Raw genomic sequence first — 23,474 nt, forward strand, 5'->3', positions numbered from 1 at the left:
CGGCCCTTTATTTTCCTGGTTTTTAATTGATGACCTCACTTCCCTACTCATCTGCTCGTGTTTGTTTTACTTTAAATTATTTGCTTTTGTTTAGTCTCCGCCGGACTGCCCTCTCTTGCAGTCCAATCTTGGTACTTTAGTCCGTTGGCGCTTGATTAACAACTCTGGACAGCCCCTTTCACTGCTGGCCTGCTTCCAAGACCCAGTTGTAATATTCGATGACAAATTTCGTTTCAGTTCCCACTTTTTTGACATCATCAATCGAGCTTCCAAAATATCTAGTTTTATCCTACGTTACTTCTCCGACTTTACTTCAATTAAGGCCTCCTTAGCACTTTCGTGTAGTATGGTCCTCCATCAGAAACCCTCTTTTTCAAAAATAACTTTCTCCATGAGGTCTATCGCAGCTCCGCACCCTTAATCTCCCTTCCTTGATATATAGGGTACACACGTCTTCTTTCAAACTCTGTAATTGCCTGATGGATTGCTCTGCCAACTTTTATATTTTCCGTTCCGTCACTACTGGTACACGTAGTACGGACATTTTTGAAGTCTCCTTCGATATTTACTTTTACTCTTCAACCCCGAGACTATGCCGGTCCTACAACGACCTTCAGCTTGGGTTTTTTTTTGGGAGATGGTCGTTTAGGAAAGAACATTGGCAGCACCACGAAGATATACCCCAGGGTCAATCGCTCACTGCTGATGTTCTAACTCACGAGATCGATGCTGACTTTATACAATTTACTGGTATACGCTTAAAATCTCATCAAGCCTTCCTTTCATTGGGGTCAGAAAACAATTGGGAAACTTGTAATATACTTCTGCAAATAACAGGGATCAGACCTTCCAAATCTAACATTCTATCCGGAGAAAACCTAAACGCTCAGAACTCAAAATCGGAGAAAGCACAGTGGGTAGGTTATGAATGAGTCCTTCAGAATTGCTTAAAATTTGAATCCATCTTAAACCCCTTTTTTGTAGGAAAGTGCGTTGTGGTACCAAATCTGAATTGATTCTCTATAAGGCCATAAAAAACCTGTCACCTTTTACGTAGTATACCTGTGAGTAAACTCTTGATCATTGAATTCTCCCAATAGATTAAGGTCGGTGAGTCACATCCTTTAATGCTGGGGGAATCCGCTAACATTTCCGAAAACATTTAAGTCATACCCATTACAACCCCCGGATTGCATGCTCTCTGGGGTTTTCGGAATTACAACGAATAGGCTTAGAGATACTGCCTCCGCGTGAAAATTGAAAAGCTTTTACATGAATTTCATTTATCTTATCGATTATAAATTGATATCTATTCACTGATTAGATATTGCGTTTTGCGTAGATATGTAGGTGTCTAGCGTGGCATGAATGTTTGTCTGATTCTCAGCCAAATATAAACTTTTTACTAGGCGTGGGTTCCTTCAGTCTAGTTGGTAGTACTCTCCGGATAGCATTAGTTAGAAATTAAATTCGACCCTGAAAATTCCTTCATTAAGTGCTTTCGTTTTTGGTTAGAAAGTGTTAAGTGAAGGAGAACGAAGATGAATAATCAAGGAGTTTCCGGAGTACCTGCTACTGCAGGGAGAACACAAACAAAAAGACAGGAACAGGCATTTTTTGGAGGTGAGAGATGTGATTTGGTGTAAAGAAATATCTGATTCGGGGTCACGTGTTAATCAACTTATAGAGATACATAATTGAATCTTTATTGTAATGGAAAGTGTTTACATATATGACTAATTGTGGATTATTGAAAATGTTTATATGTTGCTCATATGTGAATGAGCATACCCAATTTTCACAAACAGATAATTCTATGAATGGTGTGTGGCTACATACTGACAGATTGGCAAAAATAGATTTCGCTTCAAGAACCGCGTATCATTTCTGTGCCTTGTGGCTAAGGAGAAAGTGTAGTATTATATAACCGTCACATTTTTTTTAGAGTATATCAAGCAAGCTTGCTTTCATTGTTCTTTAAAAATACTGAGTATTAATCATGAGTTAAAAATGAATGTAATCTAGTGGTGGAATATCCAGCCAAGTTCCACAACTTTGTAAAATGTTAGTTCGTGGTGCTGCCAGCGTTTTTTTACATTTCGAATTTCCTCTGTTTTTTGTTGTGACAGAGACTGTGCTACACTTAGCAGGACAACCGGTGGATATATCGTCTCCTTTTTCTTCAGACTTTGTTCGGTTTACAAGTGGGGTCAGCTCGTTGTGATCGGTTTCGCCATTTGGCTCAATCAAATGCCTGATATGGATGCAATCTCGAGCCTTTTCAATCCCCATCTCACGTATCAAGCCACCGTTTTTTCGGCCTGCCTTTTGGTCGTTTACCATCAACTTCGATGTTCAGACCAATTTTGACAAGTGAATTCCCGTTAGCCCGAATTGCGTGACCATACCATCGAAAACGCCTCTCTTGCAATCTTTCCATGAACGGTGCAACCCCATATCGATCACGGATATCCCCATTTCGGATGGGATCAAAACGTGTCATGCCACTAGTCTAACGTAACATCTTCGCCTTCATTAGCGCAAGACGCCGTTCATTGTCTTTTATAGTCGACCAACACTCAGAACCCTAGAGGGCAACAGGACGGACGACATTGCGGTAAATTTTAGATTTGAGACGTTCGTTGATACGTCGATCACAAAGAACACCAGTTGTAGAACGTCACTTCATCCAAGTTGCATTAATGCCTGAAGCAATTTCATAACGTAGTTCTTCATTGGTCGACAGCGTTAACCCGAGGTATTTAAATCGCTCAGTTCTGAGCAGCTCACTGCCACTGACAGTAATTGTGCCTGTCTCGTGGGGATCGGTCGTTAAAAATTCAGTTTTGTTTAGGTTCAATCTGAGACCATGTTGCATGAGGCGATCATTCCATTCTCGGACAAGTTGCTCGAGATCATTTTTGCTTTTAGACGCTAGAAAACATCATCTGCATAAAGCAGTGTGTAGGGCGTTGGCCATTGGATATCCCGTGTGGCGGTGACGATAACAAGAACAAAGAGGAGTGGTGAGAGGTCGCTTCCTTGATGAACATCGACAGAGACACGAAGCGGTTTTGGTACACCAGCCACATGGCGAACTTTAGTTTTCGGATCGTGGTAGAACAGTTGTTCTGGCACTAAGTTCTTCTGGCACTAAGTGTTGTCGTAAAACATACCAGAGAAGTTCGTGTGCACACGGTCAAATGCTTTCTCTAGATCCAGAAATGTAATGTAAAGAGGGCGATGCTTTTCACGGTGTTTCTCCATGAGTAACCGCGCAACGTGTATTGCGTCAGTAGTTCTGCAGTTTTTGACAAATCCGGCTTGATTCACGGTTATCTCAACGATTTCACGAATACGGTTGTCAAGAATGCCTTCAGATGAGACAATCGTTTGATGAACCATGTATTCATAAGTACAAGGTAATGAGTGTCCGCAAAATCGATTATACGCTCGGCACCCTCATTGCGCGCTCCGCACCCCTTCCCACCATGGCACCTATTACCGTCTGCCTTTTCACCCACATGCCCATTAAGGTCGCCGGCAATAGTCGCCAGCAAGAACGTGACAAATCTTTTCATCGAGAAGTTGCCAGAAGGCATCTTTCTCGGCATCAGGTGGACCTGTCGGTGGTGTGTACGCGGTGAAGAAGTGAATAGTGCGATCAGCTGATATAATGCTGAGCTTCATCAGCTCATCATCAAATCGTTAGACTTCTTTAATGGCATCACGGAAACCTTCTGAGATGTGTCAACACCATATTGAATAGAGGAGTTTATAGCCATTTTTATCGCGTTCGTGGTCAATGTCGCAGCTTTTGGCACAATACCATCGGGTTTCTTGCAGAGCGCAGATATCAATACGCCTTTTCGGAAGAGCTCTTGCGAGTTCCTCGGTCCTTCCAGTTAGAGTGAAAACATTTAGCGTGCAGACTCGTATTTGTTTTGCTCGAACTAACTTGCTTACGTCCTGACGCCGTCCATGCGTCAAGAGCCTTTCCCCATTTCTCGACAGGACCGGGGCACGTCCTGCCGCGTCGACTGAGGTGGATGCTCTAGCATTTCGCCGAGGCTTATGACTCAATCCGATCATTTTGTTTGTAACGACATTGTATGCATTTTCTTGGTCGGTCTGTCGCGAGACCTGCGAGCAAGAGAGATCAGGTAGGATTTAGCATAATGGAATAACTCCAACTATACTCTATTTATCTCTTTTCCTCATCTCAGCTTTTATTTTTGTTGTACTGTGGATAGTACAAAATACGTTGCCTGAAAACCCTCCCCCTTTACCTGTGCTTGGGACCAGCATAATATGTTAATAGCATGGCGGAGTTAACCGGTGGATGCACTCTGATAGCTGTTAAGTCCTCTTTCGGTCCCTTTTTCCTCCTCCTCCATCTACGATTCTGCCCCTTCATCATATCCTGTATATATATTCCCTGCCCCAGCTCCGTTCTCTATACGAAGATTTCTTCAACAGATTATCAGAAGTTCTATCCGTTTTATTCTCCCCTCTGGCCTTCAATCTCTGTGGCGATTCTAACCTTCCTATGCTCCTCTGGCCTACTGCTTCCGGCCTTCCTTTCCTGCCGCACTTCAATTGAAGTTTTGCCGAAAGCACTTAAACCGCACTATTGATCTTGTCCTCTCTAACCTTCCTGTGCGTTGCTTTTCTCAATCCCCTGACAAATCCTCTTACGTTGCTCCTGAAGTCCATCATCTTCCTCTCGAGTTTGAAGCTCAGATAACCTGACTCTACTTTTCTGTTGGGCGAAGCATGTCAAGTTTAACTTTCTTAAGGCAAATTGAACTCAACTCTCCCTTTTAACAAGTTTGCAGTGTTATCTCAACCCCGCTTGCGAACGGGACAAAGGCTGAAGGAAAAGAAAAAGAAGATTAGGTTGGGACTGTTCTTTGATAGTGTTTTCTCTGTGTTGCTACATGGGAGTTACACATGGAAAGTAAACTCCACTGTTACACAAAAGCTTCAAGCCTTCGTGAACACTTATCTGAGTCATCTAGTCGGAATATGCCGGCCTGATACTATTTCAAACGAAGAACTTGTTCGACGCATACGTGGATGGCTAGTTGCAATAAGTAACCGCGATCAATGGCGCGTAGATCTCGTTGACATGCTATACTATAAGGGGTAAATGAGAGCTATGTATATATATGTATAATGAACGAAACACGCCCACAGTCCATTCTGTCCATCAAGACAGTGTGATCCTTCAGAAGTGTAGAGTATATCAAGTGGTTCTGTGTCCTGATAAAAAAAAAATTGTCGATGATCTAAAAACACATGGAGCAACTCCTTGCACATTGTGCGCAAAGTAAACACTGATTGACGAGCGTGACGAGTACCGTGTGTATAAAGTTAGCATGACCAAATCGGTGCCAGATTAGTTTCTTACAAGATTACACTTCCTGCATAGAATGCAGTACTTTCAGTGGTGGAGTTCCACAAAGCCTCTAACCACATTCCAGTGGAACCAGATGATATTCCGAACATGGCCATCGTTACACCAGTTGGGTTTTGCACATGGACGTTTCACCACTTCATACAGGAAGTTTTATGAGATCAAGACCTCGTATTTGTCTCTGTTGACCACATCTTAGTTTATAGCTAACAATTATTGAGGAACGACTGGGAACGACCCGTTCTCCCTCCCTTAGCACAAGGACAACCACTTCATTAAAAGTCATAGGTGGGGTATACCCGTATCAGAATTTTTCAAACGGGATCTAGGATATAAGGTATTTATGAATCTGTTTTCGACCGTGGGTTATTTCTGTGTATACTCAGCACTCAGTATCGGTACAGATTTGAGGTAGTAGGTTAAGTCTCCCTCAACGACACAGCTTACGAATTCTTTCCTGTGGGAGTTATACATAGGACATAGGACATCTTAGAAAATGGTACGTATTAAGTTCTGTCACCTCGTTTTTCAAAACGGTAAGGCCTTCCTACAACCTTTCATTGGATTGCGTATGTATTCAAAAATTTCAGCAAACAAAAACAAAAGCCATGCCAACCTCACATAAACAAGCTACAACCTCATCAAAAGAAAAAGCACTTGTATAATTTAGTGCTTAACACCTTCTATTCCATTTTATCAGATGTTCTTCCCTACTACGTCCTTAAGTTCCTGTGCTCTTATTTTGTTTTGCTCACCACAGAAGTTCACAAAGAATTCATCAAAAATTTACTGCCACGGAAAAGTTGAGCTTGACACCAATGTAGACCTTAGTCACGACAGTCGTCTTAGTCTCTTTCTGTTTAAAGGTGGTCAACTCAGAGCCTCGAAGAGAACCATTTTCCTAACCTGTAAAAAGAAGCTCTTATTATCCACTTTCACGAAAGTGGCGATCACAATTTTGTTGAAAATTACTGTCCCACTTCGCACCACTCCTCCTATTCCAAAATCTTTGAAAGGTGTGTCAGCGACTCGTTGTCGGCCCAATTTGGCCACTTCATAGTGAAAAAGCAACACGTCTTTGGTAAGCGTAGGTGCAGTGTCTCTAACCCGGTCGACTTACCTAACTTCGTGGCCAAATATTTAAATTCATGTTAGGAAGTACTTATTATCTACATTGATTTTTTCAAGAACTTTCGACACTGAAAATCACAAGATACCTTTTTCCAAACTCAACTCTCTTAATCTTCCCATATTAGTTCTTTGAAGGCTTGCCTCTTACCTTTCCAACCGGTTCAGCTGCGCCTTTTTTTATGGCTGCACAGCCCGCTCCTTAGCCTCCTCCTTTGATGTCCCACAGGGCCCTATTCTGAATCCTTTATTATTATTGGTCTTTATCAACGATAATTTTCTCTTACCTGCATTATGCGTACACTTTTGCAAATTTGAGAACAACCCTGGAATTGGCCTACAATCTACGGAATTTTGTGCCTGACGACTGACAATGAGGCATTATCTGTCCTAAACAAAAAAAAAGGAGACATCACGCAATGCAGCAATTATAGAGATAGCGCGTTGCTGAGTTCCATCTATAAGATATTCTCTGTTATCTTGCTAGGCCGGATAGCCCCATATGCCCATAAAATCATTGCTCCATACCAAAGAGCCTTCACTCCAGGCAAATCAGCAAAATATCAGATTTTCTTTGTGTGGTAAGCGATGGAAAAACTGCTGGAATACGGACATCAGTTGTACCATCTATTCACCGACTTTAAAGCCGCCTATAATAGCATAGCCAGGGTAAAACTGTACACCGCCATAGGAGAATTTGGTATCCTGACGAAATTGATAAAACTGACTAGGCTGATCCTGACCAATGTGCGAGGCCAGATAAAAGCAGAAGGATCACTCTCAAGACCATTCGACATCAACAACGGTCTACGACAAGGAGATGCCCTATCATGCGTCCTCTTTAACCTGGCCCTGGAAGAAGTGATCCGTGACGCTGAGGTAAATGCAAGAGGTACGATCCTCTTCAAGTCCACCCAACTACTGGCCGATGCTGACGATATCGACATCATGGGAAGAACCACCCGAGATGAGCAAACTGCCTTTATTCAGATCGAGCGGGCGGCGATTGACGCGAGATCTAGGGCTGCTCAATGAAGGCAAATATATGGTGGAAAACCCACAGCACCAAACTAAACTGGTCAAACGAGAAGAACAAAGATAGGAGACTACAACTTTGAGACCGTTGATAATTTCTCCTATTTAGGGTCGAAAATTATAACTAATAACAGCTAGGATGAAGAAATTCACGCACGGTTATTGGCAGTCAACAGAGCCTATTTCAGCTTACAAAAACTATTCCGCTCGAAACGTCTTACCATAGGGTCAAAGCTCTTACTATACAAGACAATGATCTTTCCAGTCCTCATCTTTTCCTTCTGTGAGCGGTACCATGATCATCAGGTTGTGGATCCGGCTCAATAGGTTATGGTGGGCGGGTCACTTAATCCATATAGATTAGGCTGATCCAGTCCGGAAAGTCTATTAGGGCAATATCTATGGTAGAAAAAGAAGACGGGGCAGATCCTGCCTAAGATGGAGCGATGGCGTAGGTCAGGACGCCAGACAGCTTTTAGGGATATCGAATTGGTGGACCTCGGCGCAAAACCGGGATGTCTGGAGTTCCTTATTAAGGCAGGCCTAGACCGGATACCGGTTGTTGCGCCGTTGATGATGATGATGATTTCACTAAAGTTTAAGTTAGTAATTTCAATTAAAAATTTTCTCTTGATAACATAGCCTCTTATCAAGTGAATGTTTATACTATCTTTCAGATTTCAAAAATTCAATAAAACCTTTGCAATGTTGCCTTCTCGTATCTTTGATTAGATATAATACTATTGAGATTGCCAATATCCGTTGTATTTAGTCCACAATCAAAGCTATGCCAAACGAATGAAAAAGTGAGTAGAGCCATTTTCGGCAATCACTTGGTTGATATGACTGTGTCAACAAAAATGGACGGACAGTCATCTATATATACACTTCAAGCTAATTTTTATTAATTTATCGGGAATATACTATGGTAGACTCCCATCACTTTGGATTTCAGTAGAAATGACACTGAATGGTGAACATATTTCCTGATAAATTAGTAATCAATGTCGCGGATGCTGATAGTAAAGGAATGGGTCCGAAGGTTAAGAGTTCTAATGCTTTTACCTCAGATAAGAGGGGACGGTATTTATGGTTTCCATGTGCGATTATATCACAAATATTGCGGTTTAATTGGTTACATCCTCTAGAACAATAATTAGATATGAGTCCAAACTGACAGTTAAATCCTTTCATCTTGAATTGTCTACTAAAGTTACACACAGGTATCTTAGTGTCAGATTTTGGTGGCAGATATTCAAAGTCTATCTCAACTTCCCAAATAGCTTGACGATATGACCACATTTTGTCACTACTACTCTGGGTTATACCCAATTTCTTCTACACCTGATAAGACATTCAAACACTATATGTTATCAAATACCGGCGAATTATATTTAGCATTTATGCTATTCCACCAAGGGGGATTTTTTCCTATCTGTTGGTCTCGGTTGGTATCTGATATACTCGTAATCTGACAGTTGAGTAGAATAAGTCACAATTTGAAAAGGACTTTAGATTTGGAGGAATACAAATTAGTGAGTCATCCAGGAAAGTGTACCAGAATCAGACCTTTTACTGAAGGAAACACCTCAATCCCAAGTTATGATATTATCAAAAACTACAAATGCAGTAAGATATACCACAAAAGATAAAAGGTCGTAATTGAGACTTTTATTTTGTTTGAAAGCAATGAAATAGGATTTATTATAGGAAGTAAAGCCATTTCTGTTGAATTGTTTACTATCAGATTAGAAATATAAACAAATTCCGCGGACTTTCCCAAGAAACTGACTCATTTTAAATGGAAAAAATAATGAAAACTCCCCAATATAAACAATATCAAAACAGGGTAACTATTCACCGCTTCTCAGAATGAACGTAAAGATAAAACAAAAATGTTCTACTATGAAATAATTGATAGGGAATATCGCAATTGGCCTCCAATATAACAGACATATGAGGAAGAAATCAATTTTAGGATAAGCCATAAATACGAATATTGTAGGGTTATATGTTGATAATTGAAATAGATTAAAACATTGAATACATCTTTATCTACAATTTTTTTTAAAATAATCTTAAAATGGAGGGGGTGAATGAATGAAGGTTGGTATTATATGGGGTATTATTTGTGGGGGTGATTAATCATTTTAATCGAAACGAAAGAAACACAATAATAGCAACATAGTAGCGATATTAGCGATCGCATCAAAGGTGGTGGGGCCTGTGTGGAGTTGCAGATCTCCCATCAGATACGTCCCTTCGTGTGGATAAGGGAAAGCTCGGTGGATGCGTTATGGGCATGCTTATGCGCAGGCCGGGTAAGTGGAATGTAAACGCCCACCCGTGGATGCAAATTGGCTATGGGAAGGACACCCAGAAATCAAACCAAATATGGAGGACGAGAAAGGTAGTTTTTTACGGTGCAGGGCTTCAGAAACTCAGTACCGGCGGTTTTTGGGAGTTGGCAAGCGGACTCCCGGCCGTCGATATCCAGCGACCGCTGTGCCTCAGTAGGGGGAAACTTTTGTACTTTGGCGTTGAATGCTGCAAGCGACCCTAGTGGAGTGGAAATGAGATCTACACCGGATGCTTTTCGAAAAAACTCAAAGCTTGAGAGGTCACCGCTGGGGGCAACATTGCCCCTAGGTAATCGAGATTCGTTGCTGGACTCGGAACGAAATTTGGAAACTCTATGAGTTCATTAAGGAGAGGCGGATTATCTATCTCGGAATATACTTGGTCCTATATTAGAGCAGTGGAGGAGAATCCGCAGAGAGACGCAGGTGACGCTTCCCCAACAAAAAGTAGGTGAGAACGCGGGCAACGGAGTAGGAGTAGGGATGGAATGAGTGAATCCCGTGGTGTCTAACAAGCAGTCAAGAAGAGAAGTCCTCTTCGCTGAAGAAAATTTCGGGTAGTTCTCTGATTACGGCCCCAACTTTGAAAAAAAAGGGAAGAGCCTACAGTTACTCCCGCGCTGAAGGATAAACAAAGGTGGACGGCGAAAAGACGCAGAAGCAGAAAAAGAAGATTCGTCGGGAAATTATCATTATTTCCATCATTACGCCGATATCCTTTGGAAAATCAAAGCGAATCCTCAATTGACAAACATTGGGCGGCAGTGTATGTCGCATCAGACGTACGCAAAAGAGGATTTGATGCTGGAGCTAAACAAATCTAGCGAAAAGGCAGTGGATAGTTTTCGGGGTCAGGTGGAGAAGGTGCTAGGCGAGCAAGCAGATGTGAAAGCTCGGAAGCAACAGATGGTAATCGAGTGAAAATACCTAGATGAGGTCACAGCACAAGAAGATATCTATGCCGCGCTAAGGAAACAATTCAACCTTAGCGACCCAGAAGAAAGAGCGATCAAAAGGGTGAAGAAGGCCTATGAAGGTGCATAGACCGCTATTATTGGTTTGCCGGTGGTATCAGAGATTAAACTGATTACTGCGGGCAAGGTAAGACCAAGTTAGGTAGTGTGCCGGCTTAGGGAGCAAATATCTCTTAAGAGATGCTTGATATGCCTCGATTTCCGTCACTTTGCAGCATGATACGTCGAGAAGGTGCAGAAAGTGTAGAAAAGAGGACCACCTTATCAAAGATTGCACAGGAGATCTACGGTGCATATTGTACAAAGGGAAAAAGGGAGTGGACGACGAGTATGTTGCAGGTAGTGGAAGGTGCCCGGCATATAGGAGGAACCTGAATCGTAGGGTCAAGTGAGGTTGCTAAAAATCAACCTTAACCATTGCGAGGCAGCTCAAGACTTGCTCTTGCAAACCATTTGTGTGGATGTGGCAGTGCTATGTGAACCGTAGCTAAATTAGGTTGGTGCTACCTGGGTGAAAAACTCATCGGGAAACGCGGCGATATGAGCATGTGGACGGTACACCATCCAAGAAACAATGGCATTCCCAGTGGCCGGCTTTGTAAGGGCAAAAGTCAACGGCGTCCATATCTACAGCTGTTATGCTCTTTGAAATGCAACATTAGCCCAATATGAGGAGATACTAGACGGCTTCTTGTTGGACGCTAGGGAGTACAGCCCCAAAATCATTCCCGGCGATTTGAACACGTGGGCCCTAGACTGAGGAAGTCGAGTAACAAACGCCAGGGGCCAAATCTTGCTTGATACTGCAACAAACTACTGGTGCGCTATTGAGGGCGGGGAGGCTTTGCCAAAGGACCAGAGGGAAGCCAGAACATCCGCAGCCGGAGAAGGAATACCACGATCTTCGAATGAGTCTTAAAAAGGCGATACGCGAAAGTAAGCGGAATTGCTATAAACAGTTGTGCCTTGCTGCAAATACGAACCCGTGGGGGAATGCTTATAAAGTAAAAGAACAAGATTTGTGGAAAAAAATCGACGTGACCGCTACTCTTGTTTAAAATAATCGCAATACATTTCCCACAACAGGAAGAAAGTGAACCTCAACCAACTGTGCAACAGGACGTCTTCGAAATCCCAGGGTTTACCGATAAGGGACTACGGGACATCTGTGGATGAATTGGGGATAATAAGCCTCCGGGATTGGACGGGATTCCGAACAAAGCCCTAAATTTGGCTGCTAAAATCAGGCCCGCATGGTTCATAAGTACGTTTGAATCGTGCATGATGTATGGAGTGTTTCCGGCCCAGTGGAAAAGGCAGAAGTTGGTTCCGCAACCGAAGAACCAGAAACCACATGGCGCACCCTCTACATATTGCCCTATCTGTCTTTTAGACATTATGCAGAAGATATTGAAGAGGTTGATATGCAACAGGCTGCATCCGTGCTTCGAACAAGCGGGTGGTCTATTGGAGCGGCAGTACGGGTTTCGTAGAGCATGGTCCACAGTCGATGCCATTGCAACGATCGCAGACCCGGGAGGGATCGGCCGCTGGTAAGTGGTGCGCGGTGATGACGGTGGATGTCAGGAATGCCTTTAACTCGGCCAACTGAGGTTGGATTAAGGGCACCCTGGCTAAACTAGGTGATCCCTTGTTACTTAGGTCGAATAATCGAGAGTTACCTTTCGGAGGGACTTCTTTGGCACGAGGTGGACGACGGGCCGAAGGAATTTGTTGTGACAGCAGGTGTCCCTAAGGTTCAGTACTGGGGCCCCTGCTGTGGAGCATAATGTATGACGGAGTGTTTGGCGGCGTGCCAAAGGAGACAATATTGATTGGTTTTGCACACGACCTGGTGGTAGCGGCCAAACACCACCAGGACGTGGAACTGTATGCAAATGAAATCATTCACGTCATCAAAGCATAGCTCCAAATGGTGAAGTTAGACCTGGCGGAAGATAAGACGGAGGCGGGCCTTATTACCAAGTTCAGGAAAAACAACATTATCAAAATCTGGGTAATTAAGAGGTCGTTCAAAAACCGATCATTAGATACCTGGGGGTAATGATCGATGCCAAATTGAGCTTCAAGGGACACCTGAACTATGCGCGCGAAAAAGCGGCAAGTCAAGCTCATCTCTAGCAAGGTCTGGTGAGGCAGTGTTTGTCATCGCGGGGATGATTCCCTTGAATCTTCAAGCGAATGAGGCACACTGTCCCTATCGGAGAAGGATGACGAATCCGGCCGAAATGATTGCAAGCTTCCGAAAGCCACTAGGAAGGAGCAGTACAGCAGGTGGCAGCAACGGTGGGATAATTCCGAAAAAGGCCGCTCCATTCAATGATCCCGCGTATTGAGGGATGGGTCGAGCGCAAGCATGGAGAGTTGAACTACCACCTAATGTAGTTCCTTACGCGATGCGGTGGATATAGGAAGTATTTGCATCGCTTCGGATTGGATCAATCCCTAGACGGTCCCGAATGCGCCGCTACATCCGAGGAGCTGGAGCATGTTAAGTTCCATTGTGCGAGATTCGCGAATGAAAGAGGGAGGTTAAACGACGCCCTCAAGGTTATCAGACCCCATAATTTCGTGGAGGAAATTCTGAGGTCTGCAGAAAATTAGGGTGCGATAAACGCAACAGTAATTTGGATAAAGGAAAAGCTGCAGGAAGTGGAACGAGCTTGGAAAGCGCGACGGACGCGTGATTTAGTTTTGCTGGTGTAAACCAGAGCCCTCCTCGTGAAGTAATACTTCACGGTGGTCCCGCGATGCTATGGGCGGAGTAGTGGGGGTGGTTTTAGTGGGTGAGGATTCCACACACTGCTGCAACCTGGCGCAGTAGCATCTTTTAAATATATCTACCCATAAAAAAAGGTAGTGGGGCCTTAAGTACATACGTTTTCTCGTGGTGGAAAGACTATGACCACGGAGGAGTTAAATTTCAATTTACTCCTCAATACACGAATCTTCCTTTACAATTGTAGGTTTGAATACTGTAATGACCTCAGTTGGCAAAAGTCGAAATGTGCTCTAAAATCTGCAAGTATCTAAGCGTAGTTACAAATATTTCTTGTAAAAGGAGAGTAGTCAGTTTCGTCCTGGGCAACCCCGTCTCACTTCTACCTCAGAAGCAGAATGACTGAAAGTGGCTTCAGATGGTGATCATTCCTGAGGTAGAGATATGGCAGCGTTTTTTTCGCCAAGGTAGCTTAGGTTTGTTCTGACGATATGGCGCTCGTTTTAGTTGCCTGACTGCGTATAAAGAAGTCGAGGTAGACCCTGCCCTGATGGAACGATGGCGTAGGCCAGGACGCTAGGCAGCTTTTAGGGATATCGAATTGGTGGACCTTGGCGCAAAACCGGGATGTCTGGAGTTTTTTATTAAGACAGGCCTAGACCGGATGGTGTGTCATTAATGATAACGATGATGACTGGTGACTGTTAAGATAACCTTTGGAGGAGGTCTATAGGCTTAAAATAGTTAGTGGCTGGAGTGAATAAATTCTAGCTTGTTTCTTTTGGTGACGTTCTTGAGTGAGGCTCCTGGGTCAGTCGCTGACGCCTCTGATAGTAGGTTCTTTAACCTGTTTGAATTTCCAATTGGATTATACAAAGGGTCCTTGCCCTCTTTAAAACTGAAGTTTATCTCATTAGTCCGTCCTGTTTGGTCTTTAAAATATTTTTTAATTTCAATCTATTTTTCAGGTGCGATGGTTATTATGACCACTGGATTATTCATAGCACAGACTTCATACATTTGGTTTATGCCCAATCAGTGGGCTTTCTACGGACTGAATACTGCAGGATACGTTCATGCTCTTGTTAGTTGGAATGTAGCATTCATAATGGGTTCAGCATTAGCTGCATTTGCGGTTTGGAAATTTCAAAAAGATAAAATCTACGTAAGTCATATTTGTGAATTTTTTTGACTATAGAATTTTGTGGATATTTTCCTGTTTAAGGTAATGGTGGCAATTTCAGGGTCGGAAGAAAAGATCTGCGGCGTCTGCTAGATTGTCTGTACTATACATTTGTATCTTTATGGGTTGTTTTATTTAGTTTTAAAGGATTGACTTTTAAATACAAAGCTAAATAGAGGCTCCGTGGTAAATGTGTTTCTACGCAATTTATGGGTTTAACCGTAGCTCGAAACTCCCATAAGAAACCGATCCACAAACAGCGTGGTACGCAGGAGACTTTCGGCAAAGATCATTCCCGGAGGGCTAGTTCATAGTTTGATATCATCACCACTTCGTGTCTCTTTAGGAAAGCTGATATAGAGCATCTTGTGTAAAGTGGAGTTCTCCTATCCAAAATTTACCGGAGCCTTATCCGTCCTGTGACCCTATATGGTTCTGAGTGTTGGTCAGCTGTGGAAGACAATGAGCGTCGGTTTGACTTGTGGCGTAACATGCGCTGATCGAATCCAAAATGAGGATATTTGCGATCAATATGAGGTTGCAACGATCGTAGAAAAATTACAAGAGAGGCGTCGATCGTATGGTCATGTAATTCCCGCTAACGAGAATGCATTTGCCAAGATTCGCCGATTGATTAAAGTCGATGGGAAAGGACCAAAAGGTCGGTCGAAAAAACCGTGGCTTGATACGCTTGATGGTGATTTGAATGCCTCCCGACTAATTCCAGATCAGTTGTTTGACAGAGCCAAATGGGGCCGCCGATCAAGATGCTGCTCATCATTCATTCCACTTGTGAACGAAACAAAGGCTGAAAAAGAGGAAGACGTTAGTCCGAAAAGGTGACAGAAATTAGGAATAGGTAACGCTCATCAGTGTTTACTCCCTAAGTGTAGCAAGTTGCATTAGAGAGAAATGAAGAATTTTTGATGAACTATCTTTTCTTCACCGGTTGCTCCAATAGCAAAAGGGTTTTTCCTTTTTTATTACACATAGGGAAAGCAACTACTACAGGAGATGCCTGAGCTGAAGAACGAGGATACATGGAATTTCCGCCTACTAAAAACCACTTACACGTTTAACTGGAATACAATTTATGTATTACCTAGGAGGGTGGGCTATTTTTGAATACTTCATTTCATCCTCAAATTTCGCAATTGAGCTTTCTTCAAACTTTATTTTGGCACTCGAGTTTTTAGGAAGAAATCCGAGTTCGGAGGGAAAATTATGCCTCTACTTCCTGTCCCACGAAATTGTGCAATCAGCCCAATCTTGTTGAAGATTCTGTTCCCTTTTTCCCTTTAAACCGGGCTTGCGGGCACATGTTTACCTTCAGCGGCTCATTTACACTCTCTCATTATGGAGCAATCAAAGCACATACTCTGGTGAATCTGATACCTTATGCTTTCTGGAATGATTCATGAGATCGTCCATTCTAAAGAAATGTTGATACTGTCGGGAACAGCTTGGCAGTGCTATGGTGAACTTTGTATTATAGTAATTCGTTCCTCCGTGACCCTGTTCAGTCCATTATTCGTCAACTTCCTAAGCAGTGAGTATCAATCTCATAGCTATTACCCATCTGTTACTATGAAGGAGGGGCCCTCTTCAAATGGAACCAAGGCACGTATCATGATCCGTGGAGGTGAATACATATGGTACATCCTCTGATTATTCTCTTGGTATGACCTTTTCTCCTAGTACCGTCTTTCGTTTGATGATCATCTGACTGAATCCCACGAGCTTGGCAGAAAAGGGATCTTTGCGAACCGATAGCACGGTGGGATTCCATACAGAGTGGCGGGTATCGAATGATGTCCTAATCCTAGAATACAGGCAAACTGACTTTGGGACGGGTATTGAACCACTTCTCACCGCCCCGGAATCCGCGAAAGGCAATGTACAAACAAGCGCTGACCGTCCCAGTTTCGATTCCCGGCAGGTGCATCAAATTCATTGCCAGAATTGACGAAACAACCCAGATGATTAAAATTAATATAATACAAGCCGTAATATGGTAAAACAGAGGGGAGCGGCATAGGTCTTCCCCAACCGAGTTCTGAGGTCTGATTCCGGAGTAGTCAGGAATCTCTAAAAAGAGGCTCAGAAAACTATGAAGAACAACTTGTGGTTTTACTAATTATCATAATCGAGGCGTTATTGCGAAGAGAATAACCCGGTTCGGAGTGCCTCGAACTAGAGTGTAGCCTTACCAAAAAATAAGCTTGGTGACCTAAATTTACAGAGTAGGAAGTATACTGAAAGTAATGCTATTCTGATGTGTATTTCCCAAACAACATCCAAAATGTCAGCTCAGGACCGGTAGGAAAATATAACCCTTAATTCAAAGACTAGATTTTGGTGTGAAAAATTGCGGCCTTTAAGCGACGTAAATGTAAATTCATTTGCAAATCTGTGAGGCTCAGGTGACGTCAATCTTGCCTTATGAATACTAAGAGGGTCTGCATATTTGAAATACATACTGGACGTACTTACTCGATAGGTTAGTTATGAAAGTTAGATCGGGTTCAGGGGTTTCCTCGGAGACCTCGACTATGGAACTGGATCGACCTTTCGGGAAAATGAGGCCCGTATTCCAGAGAGATATCTCCCATTTTATTGGCAGTAGAAGAATCTGAAGAACCTGACTCTATAATGATGGAATCAGAGCCAGTATTTTCTCTTAGTCCTCTCACTGGTGAGCCTCTTCTGGAGGCTAAAGTTACAATTACACGTAACGAGGTTTGAGTCCAGCGTACGGCAACTTCAGCTTCAAAGAACTTAACAATTCTGAAGATCTCCCAATATGGGTCCTTGTTTGGTGAACGTTTCCCCAATCATATGGTTTGCTTGGAACAGAAGGTCGAAGAATTCACCTGAGGGAATTATGGTTGACCATATATTATCTGTCCTGCGGTTGCGCCGAAGTCTCCCTTCTATGCTGTGTGAGTGCTTAGTAGTGCTACTTTGAGCTGACGGTGTAAACTCTCGACCATACCATTAACTACCGGAAGGTATGCGATGTGGGTTTCGCTGGTCATGCTCTTGAGTTATTTAAATAACCTTGATTCAAACTGTCTTCCTTGATCTGAGGCAACCCGAAGTGATATGCAGGACCAATACTTCCAGGAATGCCCTGGCAACTATCATGGATTCTTGATCGGGGATTTATGCTACTTTCGACCAACGTAAGAAACGTAGCACAGTAGCATTTATCCTTACAATAAGGCATGACGATAAGATTCAGGTGAGCGAGTCTTGATGATAGTAACGCAAAAGTCCCGACGGGTGACGAGTCACTTTTGATGGCTGACAGTTATCGCAACCACGCATCCAATCCTTGTAATCGACTTTGACAGATGGCCAAGCATACCTCTGAGTTATAAGTTTAATCGTAGCGTTTGTTCCTGGGCAAGATAGGTGGTATGAGCCGTCGGAAACAGTTTTTTGAAATGGATGGGTGATGTAAGGTTAGATGGTACCAGTAGACACATCACACCGTAGCTTACAGGTGTGCCCTCGAATGGCTTTAGGTGGAGCCTTGTGTTTCCCTGTTGCAGCATTTTGAGTTCTTCGTCCGCAGGCTGGGATGTTGCAAGCTTTGCGTAATGAATAACGGATTGCAACTCCTCAAAGCACGACATTGTCGCAACCGGATATACACTGAATATCGGTGGTAAACTGACCGATATAATCTAGTTGACGAAATTGACTGATGAGCACTCGTTATTTTTATAAAAATGAAGGTTAGCGGCTTATGATCCGTAAAGATGGGAAACTTCCTTCCTTCAACCATATGACAAAAGCATTTTATCGCTAGGAACATAGTTCGTAGGTTGCTGCCCGTATTTACTTTCAGCTGGACCGAGCTTTATTGAAAAGAAATCCAACGGCTGCCAGTTTCAATTGGTTGGTTGTTAGAGGACTGTTCCTTTCGCAAAGTCAGATTTGTCGCAGAAAATGGTGAAAGACGTGTCAGACTTCGGATATGCAAGCAGCTCTCTCTGTTCCAGTACTTTTTGGAAGTTGGAAACCTGCGGTAGATTTGCTGGTCCAGCTGATTCGTGAAGTTTCTTCTTTAATTTTGCCCTGAAGAATCAATTGTTAACGGTTGTCTGCACTGCAGCTTCGCTGGGTATCAACCTTCTGTAAAAATTTAACGTACCCGTGGATGCCCAGAACTGTTCCATATTGGTTTGTTTTGACTTTGACTATCAAAGGACGTGTCTCCTCCTTTAAGACCAGGTATCCTAGGATATTGACCGCTTGATGACCAGAACTGCATTTGCCTGGATTCTTCACTCCACTCCTCCTCCATATTACCTTTGGGGCAGAGTTTTTGCGTGTTTGGCATGCTCTTGACATGAAGATGAAGTGACTAATATGTCTCATGGAAGAATTGCTGTTTACGCTGCATTCCGTAGGTAAAATGTCATAAATGGAAACTAGTAAAAGTCAAACGGTGTTGTGATAACAATCTTTGGCACATCCTCTTCAACTACCGGGATCTCGTTAAATGCTTTTATTAAGTCTTTTGCTGAAAAACGACCTTTACCATAGAACGTTTGGGCGACAACTTGGATATGCCAAACTAGGTACTCCGTACGGTCTCCTCTCGTTGTCCTTTTTAGCCGCCATATGCTAGGGTATAAGCCACAGACTATTTGATAGAAGCGCTAATCCTAGTTGGATAATGGTATTGAATTCCTTTTCCGCGATGTTCAGGGCGTCCGGAGCAAATGGTCTGAGTTTTAAAATAACTGGTGGTCTTGGCGTTGCAACCATATGCCGCTTAGCTTAATGACACGCCAATTAGTTCTGTCCAGCTGAGTTATTGCAGAAACTCCTGTAGGATATCATGATAAGAGATTCCTCCGGTAATTGTCCTCTTTTTCGGGGAGGTAAGGTGCGTTGTTAAATCTTGAAGAAATCCGGATGGAAGTTTCGGAAGGAGTTCATAATATGCTAAGGAACCTGCTCCAGATAACTGGACTGGAAATCTGGAAGCAACTCGTAATATGCTAAGAGATCTGCTCCTCTCTCTGTGGGTCCAAAAACGTCTGCTATAATACATCTCGAAGATAAATCCCGTCAAAGGCCACAGATGAATGTGAGGTTAGTGATTCCTTGTGTGACACTTGGTATCCTGTTGGATGCCCACAGCTTGAGCTGTACCTTTTTACATGGTAGTTGAAACTTGAAGCGGGGTAAGTGCATATGTCGGCACTTGTGTAGCGTTATCGTATTTTTGCTGAACATAAACAGGAGGCACGATTCCATTTGCTAGCGTCGGCATTCACGGGGCAGGACTCCTTTTTGCAAATCAGTAAGTTGGTTTGATAATTCTTGAGTTAGCTGCGTTAAACGGCTTTACACTGAAGAAGGTGACAACAAAATATATGCATATGTCGGTATTTTCAGCGATAGAATTAGAAAATCGAAATAAAAAATGACCTTTCTTTCACTGGTGACACATTGTTTCCTTCCTCAATGCATGACCGTTGAGAGAGACTTCAAAGGCAGTGTCAAATGATATGACATTTCGTGTATTTGACACATATACATTTTGGAATATTGATGAGTTGATTTAGTTTTTCAGTCACGCTTCGCTCCATCGATCATAAGACACCTGATTGTTGTTCAGGACCTATGATGGACTGAAATACCAAAGACATGGTTCCCTTTTCGAACTGGCTATCAAAGTTTGTGGTAAATGCGGATTGGCAGACTCATGGTCAAACTCCTGGTAGAACTGAACGGTGAGAACGTCTCTCAGCGACCCTGCAATGGAGAAGGGTACAAACTGCTCAAATGTATATCACACTGGCGAAGAAAACATCTTTCTGAAATTGTCACCTTTCAAACTTTAATCAGTGAAAATATCCCACTTCTATGATTACTCTTCTATGACTTCAACTTTACTAAACCAAAACTTCTTTTAGTATCTTTCAGCCATTCTAGTCACAATTGGTGGCGTACTTATGATACCATCATGGGATTCAGCAGCACCACTCATACTAGCTCGATACATCGCAGGCATTGGACAAGGATTAGCATTTTTGCCTACAATCATCCACGCATCAGAAGTATCCCCATCAGACTTTCGTGGAACAACACTTGGATCCATTAGCTTTTACTTAGTTTGTTCTGGTGTAATTGGTTTCGCCATGATTGACATGCTCATCTACATCGGTTCAATGGACTTTTTTGTTGATCAAGTGCTCGGAATCCTGACGCTCTGCTTCGGACTGATCAGCATTGTCCTTAACTACTTCAGATGCATCGAATCGCCAGTCTATCATTTACAGAACAATGACACCAGCAGCGCTATCTCTTGTTTGGCGAAATTAAACGTAGATCACCCTTCATCACCCAATGTGGCTAGTGACCTTGTGCATCTGCAGGCTTTCGTTGATGGACAAAGACGGTTCAGTGGAAGTCTGAGACCCTTTATAAGGGTAGTGGCCTTACGCGCAGTTTATGCTTTATCCACACTAACCGTCTTCAATTTGTTCACGAATATGTTCCTCGTCGGAGAGTTGCACCAGAATACGTTGCTGATTGCCTTCTTGGTTAGATTTTCTGGTGAGGCCATCGGTATTTACTCTGTGGACAAAGCTGGACGACGTATATTGTTGCTGATTTCATTTGGAGGATGTGTTGCATCGTTCGTTGTGATTGGCGGCTTGTTTCTCGGTGATGTTGACTATTCGATAATTGTAACTGGCGGTGCTTTCTCCATGGTATTTAACTTCTTCTTGGGACTTGGATTGAGCCACATTTCTGTGATTTACATGGGAGAGAGTTTTGCTGTTGATCGAAAACCATTTTATATCTTTGTAGCACTGTTTTTGGAAAACGTGATACAAATAGTTGCAATGGTAATATGTTGCTATGTCACCATTGAGGTCGCGCCAGCCTATTTGATCGTGGCCGCTGTGCAGATAGTAGTTGGGGGCATGGTGTGCTGGAAGACTCCAGAAACGAAACGCTTGACATTGAACGAGAGCCGTGATATTTTGGAATGACATCGAAGTCCCTTTGGACCGTATTGGTCTCCAAAATAGCTTTTTACTATTTGTTAACTAATTGAGTGTAATGAAAAGATGCAATGCAATTATACTTTTCTAGAATTTATTTTAGAATTTTATTACGATTTTTTTAAATGATTATGTGAAGTTGTTATATGATCCTTTGATTATTTATAATAAATGATTTTTATATTTATAGAAATGTTGTTTCAGTTGGCAGAGTTCGTGAAATCGTGTGACCAACATACAGGGCAATCCTTGAGAATAAACAGCCAACACTATATTCCTCATTACCGTCATCATCCAACGGAACAATAACCCGTGTCGGTCCAAACCGGCCTTGATAAGGAAGCCCCATATTCGAGCTTTGTCCCTAGGATCTACCAAGTCTTTATTTATCTATTGAAGATACGGCGCCTATTGACTTTGCGAGGTGGACCATCTTCACCTATCTGAATAAGGTGACCCACCTGGCGCAAACTATTAAGTCAAATCTTATCCACAACCAAAGGATCGTGGCATCACTCATGAATTTTTTCGTTATATAAGTTACGAAATCAGCCCTGTTCCTGTAACAGACCAAAAATTCATTGCAGGATGTTTCAAGGGTATTCTTGGAACTCGCAAAGCAAAGCTTTGGTGTCGCATGATTCATCTCAAACATGGTCCTGTGGGTCCTGGGCTTTTTCTGACTCCTATGTTGTGAAAAAGGTACTCCACCACTTCACATTGTAGATTAATGCAAGTAATCAATGGAGAAGATTCTTCGCATCTTTGATTTTCAACATTAACGTTACGCTTAAAGTTTTTCCTGTTTCCCTAGTTGTGGCCTTTGGTCATGAGGCCGGCCTTGCAATATATTACGATTTTAGAGTCCTATCAAAAGTTTGCCACTCGTCTCTGAGAACGAGCTTATGTTGGCATGGACGCATCACATGCTTGCCGTAATTTTTCACCGAACTGAGAAGCCTCAGAGCTTACATTTCCTTCCAGTATTGTACTTTGCAGCAGAACTACTTTGCAAGTCTCCTTTCCCTCCTTCCTTTCCTGCCAGCAAATTGGTTGCTAGTTTGGCCGGAGATGCAATTCACGGAAAGGGTAGCACCGACTATGCAAGAAATGCACACAATTTGGACAATCTGAGCCTTATGGGGAAGTTCTTGGCGATGTTTATCTCGCCGCTATTGTCGATAAATATTAACAGAAGTGCAGGTTTGAGTTGAGTCCAGCTATGATAGTGAAGATGACGTTTTCTCGCGGGACTCCTTCTTAATCGCCCGGACCACGGTGATGGCTTGCATCTAGCCCAGTTATAACCGCAAAGAGTCTTGAAGATGCTGGCTGTACTCAAGCGAAGCAATCAACTTTGTTAAGGCTTGGTAAGTGAGGATGGCACTGCCTGGACTGGCACTTCTGGATTAAAAGACGTTGCCAAACATTGCGAGTGATTACACTCAAATACTTGGTGTTCAGTAGGAGTGGGGTAATAGATGCAAAAATAACTTTGGGTAGTCTACTTCCGACAGCACATGCAACACGAGAATGACTCTTGTCAAAATGCCGAATGTAGGAGGGCTGCTTTTTACTTATAGGCTGCTTATAGAAAG

At 42.8% G+C, this 23,474-nt stretch overlaps 1 protein-coding gene across 1 annotated transcript; it reads left to right on the top strand.

Moving 5' to 3' along the window:
- Window positions 1–1,412: 1,412 nt before the first annotated feature.
- Window positions 1,413–22,010, top strand: LOC119652802 (plastidic glucose transporter 4-like). Its single transcript, XM_038057126.1, has 3 exons — window positions 1,413–1,623; window positions 14,625–14,821; window positions 20,779–22,010. The coding sequence occupies exons 1-3, from the start codon at window positions 1,542–1,544 to the stop codon at window positions 21,862–21,864; spliced, it is 1,365 nt and encodes a 454-aa protein (XP_037913054.1). The 5' UTR covers window positions 1,413–1,541; the 3' UTR covers window positions 21,865–22,010.
- The last annotated feature ends 1,464 nt before the right edge of the window (window positions 22,011–23,474 follow it).

Source organism: Hermetia illucens, chromosome 3 (genome assembly GCF_905115235.1).
Source record: "Hermetia illucens chromosome 3, iHerIll2.2.curated.20191125, whole genome shotgun sequence".
Lineage (NCBI taxonomy): Eukaryota > Metazoa > Arthropoda > Insecta > Diptera > Stratiomyidae > Hermetia > Hermetia illucens.